General features: G+C 42.7%; 4 protein-coding genes across 7 annotated transcripts; 2 read left to right on the top strand and 2 right to left on the bottom strand.

The window, feature by feature from the left end:
• Positions 1–965: 965 nt before the first annotated feature.
• LOC118311059 (ATP synthase subunit g, mitochondrial) lies at positions 966–2,464 on the top strand. The gene is made up of 3 exons (XM_035634569.2): positions 966–1,122; positions 1,279–1,439; positions 2,272–2,464. Exons 1-3 carry the CDS (start codon positions 966–968, stop codon positions 2,368–2,370), a joined length of 417 nt encoding a protein of 138 aa, XP_035490462.2. The 3' UTR covers positions 2,371–2,464.
• ift22 (intraflagellar transport 22 homolog (Chlamydomonas)) lies at positions 2,457–5,087 on the bottom strand. Of its 3 annotated transcripts, none has more exons than XM_035634566.2 (5): positions 4,772–5,087; positions 4,083–4,165; positions 3,766–3,852; positions 3,474–3,676; positions 2,457–3,380 (listed from the first exon to the last, which is right to left on the bottom strand). In XM_035634566.2, the coding sequence occupies exons 1-5, from the start codon at positions 4,841–4,843 to the stop codon at positions 3,232–3,234; spliced, it is 594 nt and encodes a 197-aa protein (XP_035490459.2). In that variant the 5' UTR covers positions 4,844–5,087; the 3' UTR covers positions 2,457–3,231. The 3 variants fall into 3 exon arrangements, with proteins under 3 accessions (XP_035490459.2, XP_035490460.2, XP_035490461.2); XM_035634567.2 differs by having other exon boundaries at positions 4,805–5,087; XM_035634568.2 differs by having other exon boundaries at positions 5,049–5,070.
• A 115-nt stretch (positions 5,088–5,202) lies between these two features.
• LOC118311055 (outer dense fiber protein 2) lies at positions 5,203–14,120 on the top strand. 2 transcript variants are annotated; one of them, XM_035634563.2, is made up of 17 exons: positions 5,203–5,307; positions 5,640–5,816; positions 5,957–6,080; positions 6,237–6,368; positions 6,560–6,634; positions 6,878–6,949; positions 7,035–7,151; positions 7,239–7,424; positions 7,539–7,648; positions 7,776–7,911; positions 8,155–8,265; positions 8,813–8,917; positions 9,430–9,588; positions 9,937–10,037; positions 10,129–10,291; positions 11,198–11,323; positions 11,417–14,120. In XM_035634563.2, the coding sequence occupies exons 2-17, from the start codon at positions 5,647–5,649 to the stop codon at positions 11,588–11,590; spliced, it is 2,061 nt and encodes a 686-aa protein (XP_035490456.1). In that variant the 5' UTR covers positions 5,203–5,307; positions 5,640–5,646; the 3' UTR covers positions 11,591–14,120. The 2 variants fall into 2 exon arrangements, with proteins under 2 accessions (XP_035490456.1, XP_035490457.1); XM_035634564.2 differs by lacking the exon at positions 9,430–9,588 and having other exon boundaries at positions 5,204–5,307.
• An 8-nt stretch (positions 14,121–14,128) lies between these two features.
• LOC118311056 (CCN family member 1-like) lies at positions 14,129–16,824 on the bottom strand. Its single transcript, XM_035634565.2, has 5 exons — positions 16,664–16,824; positions 16,337–16,550; positions 15,888–16,238; positions 15,163–15,368; positions 14,129–15,050 (listed from the first exon to the last, which is right to left on the bottom strand). The coding sequence occupies exons 1-5, from the start codon at positions 16,703–16,705 to the stop codon at positions 14,760–14,762; spliced, it is 1,104 nt and encodes a 367-aa protein (XP_035490458.2). The 5' UTR covers positions 16,706–16,824; the 3' UTR covers positions 14,129–14,759.
• Positions 16,825–20,358: the final 3,534 nt, after the last annotated feature.

Here is a 20,358-nt window from a genome sequence, read left to right as displayed (position 1 = left end):
AACTTGCAATATTGTTGAATTCCTGTGAAATCGTGCCTTTAATAATAGCATACTCACATGTGTAAGATAACTAGTTATAAAATAAATCAGCACAATCTTTCGAGCTTTTAATAAATCAGATTGCACCAGCTCATGGTTTTTTTCCCTGAAAAATGCAGGTGTAACCTGTATTTGTGTTCTCACATTGTCACTGTACCTGTTTTTTTTGTTCTGCTGCAGCATGAGTGAGGAGAGTGAATAATGATTTAGTCATCCATCTAATAGTCAAGAAGGTGCATGTCTTTCTTTCTCTAATTTTCAAAACTCACACACAAGCACATCCACACACCGATCATACAATAACCCATTTCATAAGGCCATTTTGGTTGTACATCATTAAAGGCTGTCTTGTACTGGGGAAATTACACCATGCACCCAATTATGGGCTTCCTGTGCACAGTAGAAACAACGATTAAAGTTTCCAGTAAGACAAACTATTCCAGTAACAACTAGGTTTAGAATCAGAGGGATTAGAGCCACTTCACTACTTGAAGGTTTCACTTTCAGTGATTTTTGTCTGTTTAAAAAAACTAAATTAAAAACTCGGTTGTTACTCTGTAGTTGTGATTTCTCTACAACACTTTTATTTTGTTGTCTTCTTTTTCGAAGAATGTTTTTCTGACTTTTGTTTGGATAGAAATGCTGGGAAGAGACAGTAAACATAGGGGAGAGAGTAGGAGAGAGACATGCAGTAAACAAGCCGGACGCCGATAATTGAAGCTGGACCTGTTAACCATTGGACTCGCCACAGATATATAAATAAAATTGTCTTTACCTCTTTAATCATGAAATAAATGAGTTCAGCTCGTCTTTCTGATTCTGACTGGCTACACTCACACAACAGAAATGAACCCAAAATCAATAATATTCCTCATTGATTTATTTATTTACTTTTTGCTTTCAAGCACCTTTATTTTGAAAATACAATGCCTTCCGCGTTTCTTTTGAACGCCTCTTATTTTGAAATCAACGACCCGGAAACGTTCTTAAGTCACTTTCTTTCCTTCCCCTTGGCGACCTCGGGCTCGATTATGGCTCAGACAGTCCAGAAACTCGCTGCAAAAGTGCCAACTTTAGTCGGCGGTAAGTTTTATGACAGGTTTCAACGTTGTTAAATTTGTTCTTGGAAGATCGACGTTGCAGAAAAGGCGAAATGGCTCAGTGGCTTTTAGCTTCTCCGCTTGTTGGTGGGAACATGTTTGCTCAGACTCAGGTCTGTGTTTGTGTTTTCACCTGCAGCCGCTGTCACATACTCCAAACCCCGGCTGGCGACCTTCTGGCACTATGCCCGCGTGGAGCTCGTCCCTCCGTCCCCGGCTGAGATCCCCAGAGCCATGGAGGCCGCTTCAGGCCTCCTCAAGAGCTACCGGTCAGGGCGCCTGGGACAAACCACAGTAAAGGTGAGACCTTGCACCACAACTTGACTCACTACTTGAACTTGTAGCGGTTTTATTCATAAAACACACACCTGCTTGAATCGGGAGTAGATCATTTGTAATTTCCTCTCACCTGTCTGGCTATTAATGACACGTGACGGTGTTTGTACGGTGGCCCTGAGGGCCCACAGCGCTGCGACTGAAGAAAACATCTGCATCAGTTTGACAGCTCGTGCTGCAAACATCGCACAAATAGACCGCAACGAAACGGAAGTGTTTCCAGAGGACACTTAAAAGTGATGCACACGCCTGGACACGGTTGTTGTCGTCGCAATCTTAATCTTTTCTTAACTTACCCTTTGTCTAATCTTCCCAACACCACTGACGAGAAGAAAACCTTAATAGTGCATCTGAGTCAAAATCCGCAGCACCAACAAACGTGTGCATCACGTATATCATGATGTGACTGAAGTCTTGCATGTTAGAGACCGCACATGGCTGGTTCTCTTGCCTCAGATATCCAGTCGTCAAGGGTGTCGCATACACCAGTTGCACAGTTCAGTTAAAATGACAAAATAAGACAATAGAAAGAAAATTGGTGTAGGGCATCTTATTTAATTTCAGGGAAAATACTACATTTGTGCTAAGATGTCGGGCATCAAAAGTGAATAACTACACAAACTTCATACAAAATGAAATCCTTGAAACTGACGCGTGCGTGTGTATTCATAGTGTTTTGTGACTGGTAGCATGTAAATTTTGGGCATGGACAGGGGCCACTCTGTACTTTACAATTCGTTCTGACTCATTGAAGCAGCTTTCTTGACTGACGGTGTTTGTTTTATTACTTTCACAGGATGCCTTGAGGAACGGACTCGTGACCACAGAGATACTGATGTGGTTCTACATTGGAGAGTGCATTGGCAGAGGAGGCATTATTGGATACGACGTCTAAATATTGAACAGCTTTTTCTTCCTCTGCACTTTTAATCGTCACTTTCTCAAAAACCAGCATCAAATTTGCAAATAAACAGATATATGTACAGTCAGATGTATATTTTTTATTTCTTGAGCATTCATTTCCAGATTCATGGTTATATTTCATTCACAAAAGGACATCTACCTGTCGGGAAATATATATACATTTGAAAGGGAGTTTGGGAAGTGTCGTGTGTGATGGTGTGTATTGTGGATCAATAGGTGTGGCAACAATTGCCTCAGGGTGTCGGATCAGGACACTAAATTTGTGCTCAGGTGAGTGTGCAGACAAGGGAGGGATGCGGAGCTCAGCTCTAGAGTTTAGACTGTTTATCTAGATGCAGTTCAGCATGACAAATGCAAAGTCACTTCTGTATACATGTGTCTATTATAATTCAGAAGATGGGATTCTGAGAGGATTCTTCTATAAAAAGCCTTTGTCGAGATTAGGACTTCACTAAGTGTTATATATGATGAGACAACAGAAGTGTGTGTGCCTTTGATCCTTGCATCAACAGTGATTGTTTGATAGGATTTCAATTCAAGATTATCAAGAATTGGGAAGAAGTCAAATTGTGCAACATATGACAGTTACTCACTAATCAATAAGCACTTTGTATACAAGAAGGGCATAAACAACACAAATCCAACAAGTGAAATGCACAAAACTGTAGTGAGCAGAATATTGTAGCACAACTCAGAAATACTATTACAGGCCAGCAGTCAGCTCTGAATCACATCATTTACATAAACAGAAAACAATAAATGTTACTTCAACAGAGAACTACCATTGCCAACATTTTAATCCAAAAATCTGCATATTTTACAGATCTCATTATTACGTAATGATCGACATCTCCTCACGCTCTCGACTCTCTGACATTGTATTCACAACATTTCCCAAGTATCTGCAGAAAGTTTGTCTCACATCCTCTGGTTCCTCCTCCAGGTTGGAGTGAACAAGTGACAGCCTGCTCAGGTGTGAAGCTGCATGGAAAAGAACGAACATGTTAGTGGAAGGAGAATAGTAATAATAAAAAAAATCATACAACAGCTCTGGGTGGCCTGCACTGGGATTACCTAAAGACAGGCGTTCGTCTTCAACTCCGCTGCCGGGTTTGTGGTGCGCTATGAGTAAGCACTGATTGTCCAACAAACCCTGAGAAGAGATGAACATCGCATACCACGTCTCTATTTCTTTGAGGTGACTTGGAACATCCGGATTAAAAATTATCACCACGCCGCTGGAGTCTTTCATGAGCGCGGGCCAGCATGATTCAAATCTGGATGAAGAGAATGAAGAAAACTGGAAATAAGAATTTGGAAAGGAAAAAAGGACAGGCCTGTCCTTTATTCATGATATTTAACTTACTTGAAATCTCCTGAACAGTCCCAAAGTTCAACTTCACATGACTTGTTGTCACCGCTGCCTTCAGGTTGCGATTCAAATTCCAAAATCCTTAAAACATTTGAAGTATTTGCACTGGTCAGTGAAGCATGAGTGAGTCATACCTCTCTGGATATTTTGAAAATGTTGTACAGTACTTCAAACCAATCAAGACAGGTTAGAGCTAATAATCTCAATCACAATATTGGATTTGCTGTAAAATCGTTTGCCATCCTTTCTACTGATGTCATACAGTTGGGCTACCCAGGTGATGAGCAGAAAAGTTGACGAACAGTTTGTACCTGACTCCTTGAGTAGGTCTGTATTCACCTCCCACATTTTCCGTTGTGTCCGAGAGAAAATTCGCAAGAGCCGTTTTCCCACTCTGAAAGACATTACAACAGGGAGCAGAGCCATCGTCAATGTTATTAGTTACACTTGTCCTCATCCTGCAATGACAAGTCAGGATGTGTGCCGTGAAAAAGAGGTAGATTACTAGTTTTACTTCAGTTCAGAGTACTTAAGAAGTATGGAAGTAGTCTTACCGAGATGTACTCCACGTGTCAAAAGTAATACAGAATTGCATCATTCAGTGGAATATTAAATCATACTTTAACCTCAATTTGTGAGCAGGATTTTAATGTTGTAGCCGGTCGAGTTGGAAATGTGGTGGGAAAGAATTATACAGTAGTATAAGATGGAAATGTTTAAGCTAAGTACATTTAAAAACTGAGTAAATGTGCTTAGTTGCCTTTCACAACTGCCTCCTTCTCAGTTAACACAAGCACATATGAAGCTGGTCAACTTAAATCAAACCCTCACACGCTGGTGAGTTTCTTTTTATTCAAACAAACACTTGTTTATGTTGTTGTGTTTTTTTTTTTTTTTTTTTACCGCAACACAGGTTCAGTTGGAGCCGGACACGATGCAATTAGCTACACAAAAAGCAACACAAATAAAAGTTGTTGTTACGATTCAACTATTTGGTTACCTTCATCTGAGAGTCAAAAGAGGCGTCGCTTACCTCGCTGGGACCAATAAAGAGTATTTTCGCTTTAAACATCTCCACTCCACTCAACGGAAGCCTAGCATTAGCTTTCCGGCTAACTTTGTCTGATGCTAACAAACTGCGCCAACGGAACAAAGTCCAATAACACTCAGTCAGTTTTAAGCTTCGTACTTATCCAAACCAATTCTATACTGGTTTCGGGGTGTCACGCAATGAAATGTACAAACTGTTAGTAAGAATCTCCGTAACTTGACGTTACCCGAGGAGGATCTGCCTTCTGTGGCAGTAAACTTCCGCTTCGTTTCTATGGTTTCAAGCGGACTCCTCGTCTCATTGGTTGCTCGTGACCTAAATCAAACCTGCTCCCGCCCACTTCTCCCGCCAGGAACGAATCAGTAGCGAGTACGCCAGTCGGCGTCATTACGTCACCTCGGCGCTAACCAATCCGGTTGTGAGGAGGGGGCTCTTCGGTTTTGAAGCGGCGTTGTTCGGACAATCGATACAAGGCGGAAGCTTAAGTGAGTAATATTTACGTTTTCCGCGGTATTGCGCTGCGACGTGTTATTTGATTCTTATTTCTATGAGGCCAAAACGTCATGTGTTTGGTGGAGAGGCTGCTGTATTTTGTGTGGCGTAAACCTTGGCAGCCACTCATCCCGTCTGTCGCCAAGGAGAAAGCTTAGTGAGCTTGCTTGACAACAGGTCCGACTCATGCTTCACAAAACCGTGCGAACCGGGCTAAGCAGAATAACTACGGTGGTTTTAAAACGTCATTCATTACGAGCTTACTAACCAACTGCACTCCGCTGCGTGTGGAAACCAATGTGTGTGTTGTCGTGTCTGCGCTCAGAAGAGGTATGTCTCCAGGGGACGAACTCCAAAGCCCCCTCCGTGGTTGCAGCTCTACGCTGGGGGATCTCACTCCGAGTTGTGGAGATCCAGATCGCGCCCACGATGAGCTGGGGGGAAGGAGCAAGCCACGCGGCAGACTCCAGCAGACGAGGAGGCCAGAGGCTGGCATCAGCTGGTGAGCTCCTATGATGCATGGGCGTTTAAAAACAACAACAACAACCTAGATCCTAATCTGTGGGGCTGAGCATCAACTCACCTGCAGCCACAGCCTAAGTGATTTAAAGCATTTTCCTTGTCTCCCTGTTTTTCATTTAGCCACGGAGACCGCGTCGGTGAAAATAGCCCCTTTCTGAAAACACTGATGGATGCAGAGGCGGCTGCCAACTCCGCTGCTGTACAACTTGTGTCTTTCAAAGATGCAATGGAAGATGAGCTTGCTGTACGTTTGTTGCAGTTTGGAATACCACCAAACGGTTTTCAAACACGGTCTCTCTGTGTGGGAAAGCCAGAATAAATGACCTTTACATTGTTCATCATTTTAATATCCACGCCACCCAATGATGTAACATCTGTTTCTATTTCTCTGGCGACGAAGGATTCGAGACCGTCTGCCGTGGACAAACGGCGAGTTACGAGGCAGAGGGGACTTCTGCTGGGGAAGTTGGAGGATTTCAGACGAATAAACAAGTCTGTCCGACAAAAACTTAAACAGGTCCAGGAAGCAGAGGTTGGTTACTGTACCCTTCCAATGAGGTATTTCTCAGCACAGTGAGTCATGTGTCGAGATCAGTAGTGCACAGTAGAACTGTAGTCACTTTTAGTTAATGACAGCCAATGCAACATGTAAAGATGTATGTTTTTTTTCTTCATTTCATTGAACTTGTTCTGCATAAATAACTCATGACTCATCTTATGCAGGCCGATCGAATTGATGCCAACCTACAGATTGAAATCTTACAGAAGAAGATCACGCAGGCTGACAGTGAAAATGAGGTGTGTTTCATTACATTGAAGCAATACTTTGGGCTTAGGGATGTGGCAACCTGGTTGGAGATTTCGTCTCTGAACTCTGTTTCTCTACTTGTGAGCTAAATGGCTGATACTGTGTATTACCCCATGGAGGGTTCAGCAGGTCAAATTAATGTCACGGTTTGAGTTAAACCAAAGACGTGACATAAATACATCATATGTATTGTTTTTAATCAAGCAGTGGTTGATGTGCTTTTTCTCCTCAAGCGTTTAAAAGGTGATTTGAGTGGGACAGAAAGAAGAATCAAGGAGCTGATGGATCTGCGGAGAGAAGAGCAGGTAAGCCGTAGAGGAGTGTGGATGTTCATGCATGACTAATGAGATGATTGCATTTGAAAGCATCTGTCCATGTTGGCCGTCGCAGGAGAACATGAAGACTGCCGTTCACATGACCAAGTCTGTGGAGGCGACTCGCGCTCACCTGCAGGGGCAGCTACGCAACAGGGAAGCGGAAAACAATCGTCTGACGGCACAACTACGGGTAAAAAATAGTGGCCAAAGGTTTGTCCTTTTCTTTTTAGAAAATGTGTAATGTTATAAACTTTGTTGGGATCATGCTATCTTCTAGATGCTGGAAAGAACCCTGGCTGAGCAGAAGATGGAGATCAATGATCTGAGAGGCTCAATCACCTCTTTGACTGAGAAGGCAGCACAGGACAAAGAATCTCTGAAGAAAGCCACACGAGCACAGAAACTGAGAGCGCAGAGATTTGAAGCTGCCATTGAGAAATGCTATGCACAGTTGAGAGAAAAGGTTTGAATTCGAAATAAATGTTATTCTTTTTCTATTTTCTATATTCCCATTTCCAATCATGGTCACATCATTCAATATCTGTCTTTTTCTTTTTTTCCCCCGCTTGGGCTATAGGATGCTCAGCTGGTCAACGCCCGTTTCGAAAGAGACTCCAGGAGACAGCAAAAGGAGCAGACGTCGGGTGAGAAAGACAAGTTCGTGGCTCATGTGGAGTTATTGAAAAGGTTGGCCGTTTTTCTGTTACACACACCACCACCAACACCACTTCTGGTACGCAGTGGAAATCGACGCACGCCGCGTGTCGACTAACATTTTTCACCGATTAATGCTAAGTTTGCATCTCCGTTGAAGTCAAATCACAGACTTGACAGCGAGGCTGCAGAAGGAGGAGGATGAGCTGATCGCGGCCAACGAAAGCGCTATGCAACGCGTTGAAAAACTCAGCACTGAAAACGGAGACCTCCGCGTCAATAATGCAGCACTCCAGGTACAAGTTGCCACAGCTTGCACATACGAGACGAAGGCATAAAAACACTTGGTGAATGAATATGTGCTCCACGATTCTTCCTACAGCCTTTTTGGTCAAATGAACAACTGTCTGTTTAAATGTCTTGCTGCATCCACATATGCTTCACCGCCGCCAATATCCAAGAATGGAGAAACTATTCTCTCTCTTCCTCTTCCTCTAATTTCTCTCACTACAATGACTTTGTTGTTTGTCTGATTTCAGGCATCAGTTGCTCAGATGGAGCAGCAGTTGGCCAATTGGGAGTCTGCTCTGGCGGAGGAGAAGGTTGTGTCTGAGGAGAGGAAACATCAAGCAGAACAGTGTCAATATCAGGTGAATACTGTCCGAGTAATTTAGTATATTATTGATTCATTTAACCATATTTGACCCCCACACTTGTTGTAGTAAATATTGATTTAAATGATTTTGTGATGATTAAAAATATCACCAATGCCATATTAATGACTGCAATAATGCCTGAAAGGAAAGTGTGAAGTGTTTTTAAACGTGTATGAACTACAGATGCAATTTTCATAAATAAATTGAAAATACTTAGCATGAAGAAACGATCGACATCTTACAAAACAAACCACAAAGTTTTAAGACTACAAATGATGCCCCTTTTTTAAAATATTTTTCTAACACTGATTTATATGTTTACTCTGAACTTGATCCTTTTGGTTTTAAGTACTTCTCCCCGAGGCAGCAGTGTTTTGGAAAGTGCTTTACAAAGAGGACTATGGTCTAACGAGCCTTTTATCGGGATTACAGTTGCACTGAATGTGGTCTATGGAGAATGATTCAGCAACGGTGCCAGTTTGCCGTTTTCAGCTGAAGGACACAACGGATTTGATTAAACCGTTCTGTATTTTTCTTCTAGGTCGCAGAACTTCAAGCTGAGATTGATGATATGAGAAAAAAAAATGCAATTATTTTAAGAGAGACGGAGAAGACAAGCGATGGGAAAGATGCAGAAGTTGAGAAGGTAACCCTGCTGCCTCTCCGTGTAAAGAAAAAATGTTTTTCTATATATTCTGAAAGTTTTAAACTCTTATAATGTGCACTAATCGCAATGCAATACCAGTTGGCACATTTAACAATATGAAATATTTCTCTTTTCTAACAAATTCTAGCATTGCTGTTGCACCTCTGCAGCACTGTTCCTCTCGCTGCTGAATTTCCAGTCACTTTGCTGTTAGATTTTCCAACTGCTTTTTCCAGTTGCACAACAAACATCTGCTGCACCTGCACCTGCATGTGTTTGCATAAATCTTACAGAAGGAATCAAACTTCTTTCTGTAACTCTGGACAGCAAAACACTTCCCGAGCTCAGCCGAAGGAGGACACTTGACACATTTCGCTTGTGCATGTACATTTCGCATGTGCATCTCTGAGCAGTCAACGTTTACTTTGAGAGGTTTGACCAGTCTCCAGGCTAATGTTGTGTCTACTCCCAATGCTCCGATCCTTCTGCCACCCCCTCCCCCGGAGTCCCAGGTGAGGCAGCAGCTGCAGGCCCGAGTGGACGAACTGAAGGCTTACCCTGAGTTACTGAGTGCCGCTGAGCAGAGTCTCTTCGAGTGCCAGGAGAACCTGCGACGCTCGGAGAGGAGGTGCTCAGAAAAGTCAGAATCCATTAGGCAACTGCAGGTCAAGGTGTGCAACGTGAAGCCGTGGTGGTCCGACAATGTGAAATGTGGTCATGTTCCTCCGTCTGACCACTAGGCAGTAGTACAACCCCATTTGTCTTTTTTGCCGTGTCTTGTTTTTTCTGGTCGTGCTGTGAGTTTTAATGATTGTGGGGGGGGGATCCCTGATTGCAGTGGAAAGATTGAGTGTTTTGTGCTGTGTGAGTCGTTTTTTAATCACCATCATCAGCCATGTTGAATTTGTATTTTGAAAACTGCTCAGTTTTTGTGACAAGGTTGTGGCAGAGAAGTGTTGAATGAGCTTTATTTTTTACTCCAGCTGTGCGTGTTATGTGAACCCCATTTGCATTCACAGATGGAGAGCCAGACTAAAGTTCTGAGGTCCTCTGCGGAGATGAAGGAGTCCATTCACGAAGCCAATTCCAAACTGCAAGAGAAAGTGAATTCCGTTCAAACGTAAGACAAACACTGACTCGTGACCAGGCTGTCAGGTGTTGTACAGATTTAAAAAGGTAATCTTCATTAATGTGTGTTTGTATATTTGTAGGCAGATGGACAAGCTGCAGCAGGAGAACCTGGAGCTCGTGCGGAGGCTCGCGGCTCAGGAGGAGGCTCTGAGCTACAGCAACCGGCAGCTGGATCAGCGCTCGTCAGAGTGCCAGGCCCTCAGCCGGCAGCTGGAGGCAGCGATATCAGACGTCAGACAGCAGGTACAGCTCACAACACAGTCCGACTGGCCCCGTCCATCGTCAACAGAGGTGACAAAACATCGAGTGTATTCCACAGACTGTCTATAAAAATGGTCGTAGCAGGCACCGGGTCCCGAAAGAGAAGCCAATGGGGGGGGAAGTGCCCGAAACCTATATTCTCTCGAATGACCAGCAGAGGGCGATTCCACTGGTTTCAAAAAGACGTCAGTCTCTTCAGAAGTCTATGATAGAAGGACTCCACTTCTCACTTGATTTATAACGTCTGTAAACATTTTCCTGAGGAGTTTATGGTCTTAATCGCTAGTTTCAAGTCGTCTCCAATACAGCATGACGTTCGTTTATTAAATGATGCTCCCATTTAGAGTAAAATAAGCACGGTATGCATTGGGGTCTGGTGGATGCAGTGTGATTGACAGCTAGTACAGTCCAATGTGTGCAGTCCAATGCGTGCAAATATTGGTTACTTCCGATGGCGCTTGCCACGATGCTAAACTCAAGGCTTCCAAACAGCAACTCACTAACCAAAGGGTAACATGAAGTCACTTGCCACTTGTGTTTTCTTATTCTTAAATGCCGTCAGTTGACCAATAGGGTTTTCTTTTAACAGCTGTAAACCAGGACAGGTGCAACCAAACAGTCAGAATGTTTCCTCCCTGTCGACAGCAATGCAAGTGTTCAAATTGTAATATTTGACAGCACTATCCTTTAATTTTAAACTTTACAGAAACATACTACATCATTATAAAGACGGGCTGTTCTGTCACCGATTGATCCGACACCGCACATTTAAGCCTGTGTCTACTTCCTGAAACCTTTATTTTAAGCCCTCCCAGTCTCCGACGCCGTAGGTGGTTTTTCCAAGTCTTTCCCCTTCCTCTGTTAATTCAAATTTTTCCATGTGTCCAGGTCAAAAAAGTAAAAGACCAAGCTCTCTCCAGAGAGGAGGCTCTTCAGACTAAAATCCTGGAGTTGGAGGCAGAGAAGAGCAGAAGGGATAATGAGCTGAGGCTTCTCCGCCAGAGCAAGATGACTGTGAGTATTGTTCCTTTCTGCGACATACAATGCATTTGAATGTCGTCCTTTGATTGTACTGAGGAGAACCACTGCCTCCGTCTGAATCTGTAGGCAGAGAGACAGTTTGAGGTGCGTGTGAAGGACCTGCAGCTCAGCCTGGACCAATCAGAGAGCCACAAACAAAGCATTCAGAACTATGTGGATTTCCTGAAAAACTCCTACAAGACGATGTTCGATGAGGGACTGCAGACCTCGAATTTTGGATCGTCATATTTTCTAAGATGATGAGGGAATCATCTGATGATGGGTTTTTTTAAAGTTTGTATTTATTTATCTGTTTTTTGTGTGTGCACTGTAATACCGAATAGTTTAATTTTAATCAGACAAAGGAGGCAAGAGTTGATATCATTTTTAGAGGAAGTAAAGGGTTGTTTTTGTTTCATAGCTCTGGGCTTCATTAAAATATCTACTTCTTCATTTAGCTGATTTAGATATGAACGTTTTTCCCCCCCAGATGTTGTGAGAGGTTTCAATACCTGTTTTATTTAATGTCCCAAGAAAGATTATGTAATTTTTTCTCATGTGTTTGGTAATCTTGGACTGTGAATCCTTGGTGCTGCTGTGTTTTAATCGCGTACAACAAGGAGCCAGTTGCATTAATTTACTTTAAATCAAGCCTGAACTTTAGACCAGTCTCAGATTGCAGTTTAAGTCGTGTCTGTTGTTACATGAATATTACTCAATTACTTATTTAGATTTCTAAAAAAAAACTACCACAAACCCCATTTTTGTGTCGACCAAGACTGGCATGTTACAGCCGTATGATCGACGAGTTGTGCATTAGGAAATCATATCCGAGACACATTTGAAAAAAAAATAAGGGATTAACTGCTTTTCTGTTCTTTTTATATGACTGACTGAATTGGGATAACTTTGGTTTTGTACTGTTGGTGGGATAAAACCAGCAATTTTTAACTGATGAATCTGATATTGCATAGACTGCATAATACATAGAATAAATAAATACTTTCCAGCTGGTAAAAGTAATGTACCACTAGGTGGGACTGTTTAGTTAGCCATCTTTTCTCCCCTGTCAAGTGGAGTCGTTTACCCACAGTCCTTTGCTTGTCAATCTCATCGCATTCGCTAAACATACACAAAGTTCCGTGTCTATTTCAAGTGTAAGAAAAGTGCAACTGGCTCCAAATAGAAGAGGATTTTTCTTTTCTTGCCATATTTTGAAGCTATACATAGATCTAATTGTGACAACAATGATTAACCAAGTGGTGCTGTAATACCAAATATTGTGTCAGTGCGTATGTCCCAGCCATGTGTAACATGGTGCTCCTTTTAACATAAATATACTCCACTTTTGCTCCCATTTGAAAATCATGCATCTTATGATGACCCTGACCCTTGGAGCCATGACACACAGCTGCTCATCTCACTGATGCTCCAAACCACTTTGGCATTACTTTGTATGTGTAGCAATAATAAGGAGGTGTATTGAACGTGTTTATTATCTGATTCTCAGTTGGCCTGAGATGAATTGAGTTTGAGAATCAGTTGTTTAGCTGTCAGATGTGAAGATTGTGCCTTTAAGGTTGCAAACACAATTACTGAGATACATGCAACTCTGGGATATTTCCAAACCACCGATGCTGATTTGTGCTCAAGCTTTTGTTTTGGAAGTTTTTTGTAAGACTGATGCTCTGGGGCACAGAAGGATTCAGGTATCTGCTGCAGCACGATTTGCCCAAAATCGGAGCCGTGATTGTCTTGTGCTGTGCGTCTTGTTGCTCGATTTGTGGTCCCACACTGTATCTATGGTGATAAACTACCATCGTCCAGGACCGCTGTGAGGCCCTGGTGTGTCTTTGCCACGGACGTTTTCCCCCCCGTGTGAGCATTGCTCCTCTCAAGTTCTCAAAGACAAAGCTCTATTGTGTTCTCCGACAGCGGATGGAACCATTTCATCTGTGCGTGCGTCAGTAACCCTGCTTTTTTTTTTTTCCCTTTCGCACTTGTTCTCAGTCTCCTGGTCTTGCCCCGTTTACGTAACTCCGTTGATCATACTTTGGGAATTTGCTTGTCTTTGCTGGAAAATAAGCTTACGTCTGACTTCTGGAAGGTTGGGTTGGTATCACCGTGCAGGAGCATGATCGACACACCCTCGGCTTATGTGCTCATTAGGCTCAGATGAGTCGGATGGCCCATTTGTCTCTATTATTCTGCCGGGCCAATTATCCAAAACAAACCGAGGCTTCACATTTGTGTGTATTGAAATTATTTCCACAAGGACATATACAATAACACAGATACCTGTTGTATAAACTTGGAAAATAACTCTTGGATATTTGCAGCCTGACAAAGTCATATTTCAAATTAGAGCAAAAATAAACGCCAATTGGAAGCTGACTTGAAAAGTCAACATCTGAAGGGAAGTCATCCAAATCGGAGCAACTGATTTCAGATTCAGGGATTGTCCGCCATTTTGTAGTAAATTTCAGATTATTCTCTGCTATAACTTGTTTTGGTTTTTTTTCACACAAAAAAAATCCTTTAGCTTGCTCATCTGCCCAACAGCAGGAAAACCACTCGAAGGTTTTCATTACAGTCCTTCCCTCGACTAGTCATGTAGACATGTCTGTCCTCTCTGAAGTGGGTCAGCCATATGCAGCTGAAACATTATAGCTCATTTCCTGACGATTGTAATAACAGACCCCCTGAGAAGCTCCAGTTTTCTTATCATGGCAGAGCAGCCCACCTGTGTATTTACTTTTCTCCCTAAAGTAAAATAAATTGCTAAATTGTATTGGGTTTCCTTGCGTTTATTTGTGGAAAATGAACTGAATCATCAAATTGCAGACACAATATCAGAAAAAGATTAGACATTTAATTGGCCATTTTCATAATGTACAGTTTGCCTGGCCTTAAGTTATATTTTAACATTTTGCATTAACAAGCAAAGGCAGAGAACGGGATGCCCAAGCGATATTATTGTACAGTAATCCAGGATTAAATACAGGAATACATTAAGTGAAATATGAAAATACAGAGTCTTATAAATACAATGAAAAAAATACAGAAAATCAAAACAAACAAAGCAACATTTAGTGTAATTAATTATTTAGTAGCTGCCATTATTATTTACATCGTTTCAATGCAAACATCTGGAATGTCTTGTCAATAGAGGTTTAAATATTTATGTCAATAGAAGGTACAATCAATTTTGGTTTAACTAGAAAAATAATAACTTTGGTAAATGTAAAAAAAGCAGCTTCACAAAGAAGCAAACTCAAAGGCTCCAGTGTTATGAAGCGAGAGCCCGAACAATATCGTTCCCTCAATTCATCCCGTCAGGTGTCTGCAACCTCACAGTCATTTTGTTCTGTCACTCAACACTTAGTGGATGTTGTCTCCACAAAAGAATGGGTGATTTTCCATTTTTAAGTTAGTGTACATCATTAAAAAGTCTGTGGAGGGCGGGTTTCTTTCCTCTGCTGCCGGAGCAGTTGAGGTCACACTTGCACGACTCAATCATCATCACCATCCTGCTGAAGGTTTCTCCATTTCTGCATCGGAAGCGCACAGGCATCGTCTGGGTCCGGTGAGGCCTGCAGCATCGCCCGTCCGAGCAAGACCCGCAGTATCTGGGCTGGAACTTTTTAAGGCTACGGCAGCCTGCGAAGGACAGTTTGGCTGGGCGACTGGCCTTTTCCATGGGAATGCATTTCTGACCCTTCTGTTGGAAGAAAGAAAATTAAATTCAGAGAGAAGATTTGATTCCACAAATGATGCAGACTGTATACGGACCAAAATGAAATAGTCAAACTGAATCTTGGTTTGGAGCGTACCTTCGATTTGAAGAAGGTCATTAGGTTGCACGGGCGGACTTCACAGGCCCGAGACTCTTTCATCAGTTTGCATTGAGTATGGCTGTTGGTCACCCTGGAGGACACCCCCGCGCCACAGGTTTTGGAGCAGGGAGACCAGGCCGAAGTTTGAGACACACACTTGACTCCTTTGGCAACCGTGTGGCCCATTGGGTGACTCCTGAAAGCTGGTCAGTGAAGAATCAGGTAAAAAGATTGGATGACATCTGACATCTCATGCACTTTATCAATCTAAAGGACTGTAACTTCAGCTTGGTGCAGGGCTGGACTGGGGCAAAAAATCGGCCCTGGCATTTTTGGCCCAGGCGGCCCACACCCACCGTGATTGGTCAGACTTCAATATTATTTATTGCCCAGGCGTCCATGCGTACGCAAGGTAACGTAACCCCATTTGTACAGGTCCTATCCCCTGACCAATCGGCTTCGTAAATTTTGGGGCCGGGAGTGGGGAAAGGGGTTCCCTGGATTTGATTGGGTCAGGCCAGTGCCAATAAAGAAAATGAGCCAATGGGCCGCTGTCACTTCTTTATGGGCCGGCGTGGCCCAAAAAAACCCCAAAAAAGGCCTATAAATTATATCGGCGATTCGGCCCAAAAGTGCGTCGGCCCACTGGGAAAATGTCCGGTAGGCCAGATGGCCAGTCCAGCCCTGGCTAGGTGGGAGTTTGTGACCACTGTGCTGCTTACCAGCTAATGGCTTTGATTCCTCTCTCCACACAGGGGCCAACTCATTCTTGCTGTTGAGGTCGTCGTCAGACACTTCGTCTTTGCTTCCCTTTTTTCTGTGCTTCTTCCCTGGGGAACTCTCCGGCTTTGATTCCTTGGGGCAGACGAGTTGCTCACAGCACCGACCCGGCACCTTGACCCGCCGGGGTGTGGCGCAGCCCAGTTTGGGCAGCGAGAGCTCATGCGGGCACAGGGAAACACACCCGACTGCGCCATCCATGCAGGTGCACTGGTGTTTGCAGTTTGGACGGAAGATTTCGCCGTTCTGGTAAATCTTGTTGTTGTACTCACACGTTCTTCCATCCGATACAGCTGTTGTACAGAAACACAGAAAGCGGTTGAGTAAATTGATTACAAGATACAAAATACAAAATACAAAATAGACCCGAAGAGAGCAGAGGTCAGTGTACCTCGACAGACGCCCTTAGCAGAATCAAATCCCCCTCCAAAGTTGCACTCCAGTCCCTTCGTGTGGTCACATGGCTGCATGCTGCTGCAGTCTTCAAAGAGCTGCCGGGCACAAACCTTACAGCAGCCACAGCCGTCCAGCGTGAGACTGACTCCCGCTGCACATGGGACCACTCCAAGGGGACACCGGCAGCGCTTGGGGCACGAGGCCGACACCTGAGGCGAGACACAATTCCAAACATACAAATTCCAATCAGAAGTTTTGCTCCCAGAAGCGACCATCAGCCAAAAACAGGCAACTTGTTAATGAGCGGTGGTTGTTTCCTCACCAGCGACACGCAGAGGATCCCGACACAGACTCTCCACATCATCTTCAGACCTGACGGTGAGTTGAGGAGTGTTTGCTCTGCCCATCTCCTTTTATATACTCTGGAGAAGTGTCCCGAAACTATGACAGGAATGTTTCTCCCAGCGTCCTCCCATAAACCCAAAAAAGGTCCACCCCCCCCCCCCCCCCTCCTCTCCTCTCCTTGCACTCTGTGAGCCAAGAACCACCCTGTCTAATTTCCATCCAGCCGCGGCTTTCGCTCCAATCCAATCCGTTGTATAATCAAGAAGAGGAACGTGAACTAATCTTCTTACAATCAGGAAAACAACCTTTTTTTTTCTTTCTTTCTTGGATTATCTTATTTAGTGTCATTTTATTCAGATATTTTATTTGTACAAAGCACATAGCCACACAGTGACAACAGAAAGAGCCCAAACATTACACATGTACAGTACATTGAAGACATCCCCCAAGAAAATTTGCAGACAATAAGATAAATTGAGACGCAACAATGAAAATGGTAAACTAAAAAAATTGGAAGAAATGCTGAAAACCAAAATAAGTGTATATTTATATATATATAGAGAGAGAGAGAGATCTAATTAAAATACGTAGAATGGTCTTTTACAACACGAGTATTGCATAAATAGAAGAATAAATAGAATAACAAACATTTTCTGTAATAATATGAAATGTATATACTCCCACTCGCACACATATACTGGTTCCCAATTTCAAAAAATATAAATTCAACATTGCTTATAATGCATTTATAACTAATCTCTGCTTTAAATGTGAAATTGTTGTAATCATTTTACAGTTGATGTAATGATGTATGTTGTAACATTGTGTTCCGCTTCTTTCTTCTTTTCCTGGTTAAACTAAGCAAAAGGAATAGCAGAATGACTTAATACAATATGATTATGCAATGGACCAAAAAAAGAAAAAGATGGAGAACATTCATACCTGATTCCTGAAACATTTTGTCATCAGCCTCCTTACATGCGAGAGCAGAGCCACACAGGTTTCAACATCAGGGCACCACAAGTTCTGATATAAATATTGAAGAGAAGCTAAATATTTCTATGACCAACAGAATTTCTATCTCAAACGAAACCATGTTTAGACTGCTGCCCGCTGTCTGTGATCGGCTTCTAACCTTGCTGGTGTTAGAATTCACAGATGAAATTCATTTCAGTCGCCCTTTAGGGTTGGGGACGGATCAGAAATTGTCGGGATTCAATATATTTCAAAAAGGAAGCTCAGGAATCCGTTGTTTGGTTCTGAATGAGAAACACACACAAAAGAAAACTTGAGCGATGCCTGCAGCAACATTCCTCTCAGGATGAACATTGCAGGTTTCTTTGAAATAGCTGCCAGGACAAAAGCATCTTCTTTTATCCACATCAAAGAACAATGGAAATCATCAAGGAAAGATAACCCTTCCTTTTCATTAGAAACCTGTGAGAACCAGAGGCTGAGCGGGGGAGACTGGCACATCCTCCTCCATCCAACTGAGCTTACTGGGAGCCAGTTTGAGTCAGAGCCAGCTCAGGCAGATGAAGAGTGAACAAGCGAGACTGGCCGGCCGCGGTGCATTCACTGACGCCCGGAAATCGCTGACTGTTGTAGTTTGGGAGTGGAAACTTTTCCTCCAAAGCCGTGATATATAGGAATTTGCTGAACCATGTTAGGTAATGAGAACATCGGATGTACAGTAGAGCCTATAACATGCAGCTGGAGGACTCGCAAAGGATTGTTTTCAGCTGCACGTTAAGCTGACTTTGTTTGAAACTCAACGGGCCTTTTTCTGTTCCTGAAGTATGTGAAGCATGTGAATGTATCTCCAAATTACATCAATTCTACTATTAATATAAGTAAAAAAAAATGTTTCCACCAGCTACTGCCAGCCCAACAACTAAACCTAAAGTAATAGTTTAATATTTTGGGAAATATACTTCATTCGCTTTCTTAATAGGAATCAGATGAGAGTATCAACACCACTCTGTGGGTTCAGTATGGAGCTGATGTCAGGTCAACGACATAGGATGGATGGGAAAGATTTCCTCATTAGGGAGTCCAAGAGTTCATCTCACCAAGATGATTGTGTGATTTAAGAGTTTGTCATATGAAAACATTTGTTCATTGAAAAGATAGCACCATATAAGATATGTGGATTCAAAAGCCTTTAGGGATTAAACATTTTACTATATGAGTTAAAATACCATATTCAAAGTCTTTTCGTCTTTTTCTTCCTGTGGTCATTCATTGCAACACCAAATGTAAATTATTTACTTTTTTATAATAAATGTTATCCAACATCAATGACACATCCTGCAGATTATCCTGAAGGGCCTTTGTTGTCTTTGTCTTCCACTTCCACTTGATACTTGGTACTGTGAAGCATCCAACTGACATTAAATCAGTCCATACAGTTTCCGTTAATTTCATGTTCCTTGGAAGTGAGGATGACATTAAAAGTGCTATGGAGACCAGTCAGAGTGAAAGGTGGGTGGGGGGATACGTGATGTTTGGTTGGTGGAAGGAAGAAAAGTGTCCCTTTGTGATACTCTATATAAATAAAATATTGGATTAAAAATGATGCCGTGTCTTAAATGGTTGGCTGCAGGTTATGGAAAGGCACTAAAGCGACAGTTCTCGGTGTGAAACGACAGTGCGTCTGAGACAAACTTGTTCTGGCTGTTGTGTGAGAGTGAGGTCATACTCTGTACCACAGACAGACAACGTCTGTAGGGACTGTCTAGATATGATTACAAATCCAGCTCATTACGTCATTTCTATAAATGATTCCCTTTGTCTGCCCCCCCCCCCCTGCGGATCCCGCTCGCGAGTCAGTAAACTGGGTTTGTGTGAATATCTATCTCCAAGCTGATTCGGCATTATTTCCAGGCTACTGCTCTCTGCTGTTTGACATGAATCAAGAGAATAACCATGACGCTTTTTCTGGGGCACGTATTTCTCAGTTTCTGTGGATGCTTTGTAGCCATTTACAAGATCTTTCTTTATTTATTTTCTTGTGTAAAGAGGCTGATCCACGTACAGTCTGACCTTTCAACACCTGACATTTAAAGGGCATCTTTCTGCTGTAATTCTCCCCCAGAAATTGCTGGGATGCAACAGCACTCACGCAGATATTGGAACCTGTATTTCCCCCTCTCTTTCAAACCATTATCATTACCCAGAAAGACCCTCAGGGGAGCAACAGTCGGCCTTGTGTCTGATTCAAAGTAGGTAAAGATGTCTCTCCGTGCTTGAGGTTGGTGTTTCCCAGCTACGCCGTACATATTACATTGCAGAACATGACGAAACAAGCTGACAACAATCTCCTCAGGCAACTGTCCTCAAACAGTCCATGGCATCTCCTGATTAGAGGGAAGTGAAAATCGTAACATGGTATGTTTTGCCATTTCGCAAAATAATTTCAAGTTTACTGGATTGTTATTTGGTTCTTCTCATGCATGACTTAATGTTCTCTTTGCTCCAATTCAGTTTACAGATACTGCTAACTGTGTAACTGCTGCTATTGATCTTATGTTCAATGTCATCTCATGCCTTGACCTTTCAGTTTCATTTATAGATCGATGAACATAGTACACAACACAAATCAATAATGCGTTGTGACTGGTAAGTCTATAGTATAAAGGTACATTCGGGCTGGGATGATATATTATCTGA

The sequence above is a fragment of the Scophthalmus maximus genome, chromosome 5 (assembly GCF_022379125.1).
Source record: "Scophthalmus maximus strain ysfricsl-2021 chromosome 5, ASM2237912v1, whole genome shotgun sequence".
NCBI classification, from domain to species: domain Eukaryota; kingdom Metazoa; phylum Chordata; class Actinopteri; order Pleuronectiformes; family Scophthalmidae; genus Scophthalmus; species Scophthalmus maximus.
Note: the sequence above shows the minus strand (reverse complement) of the source record. Positions and strands in the feature narration are given on the sequence as shown.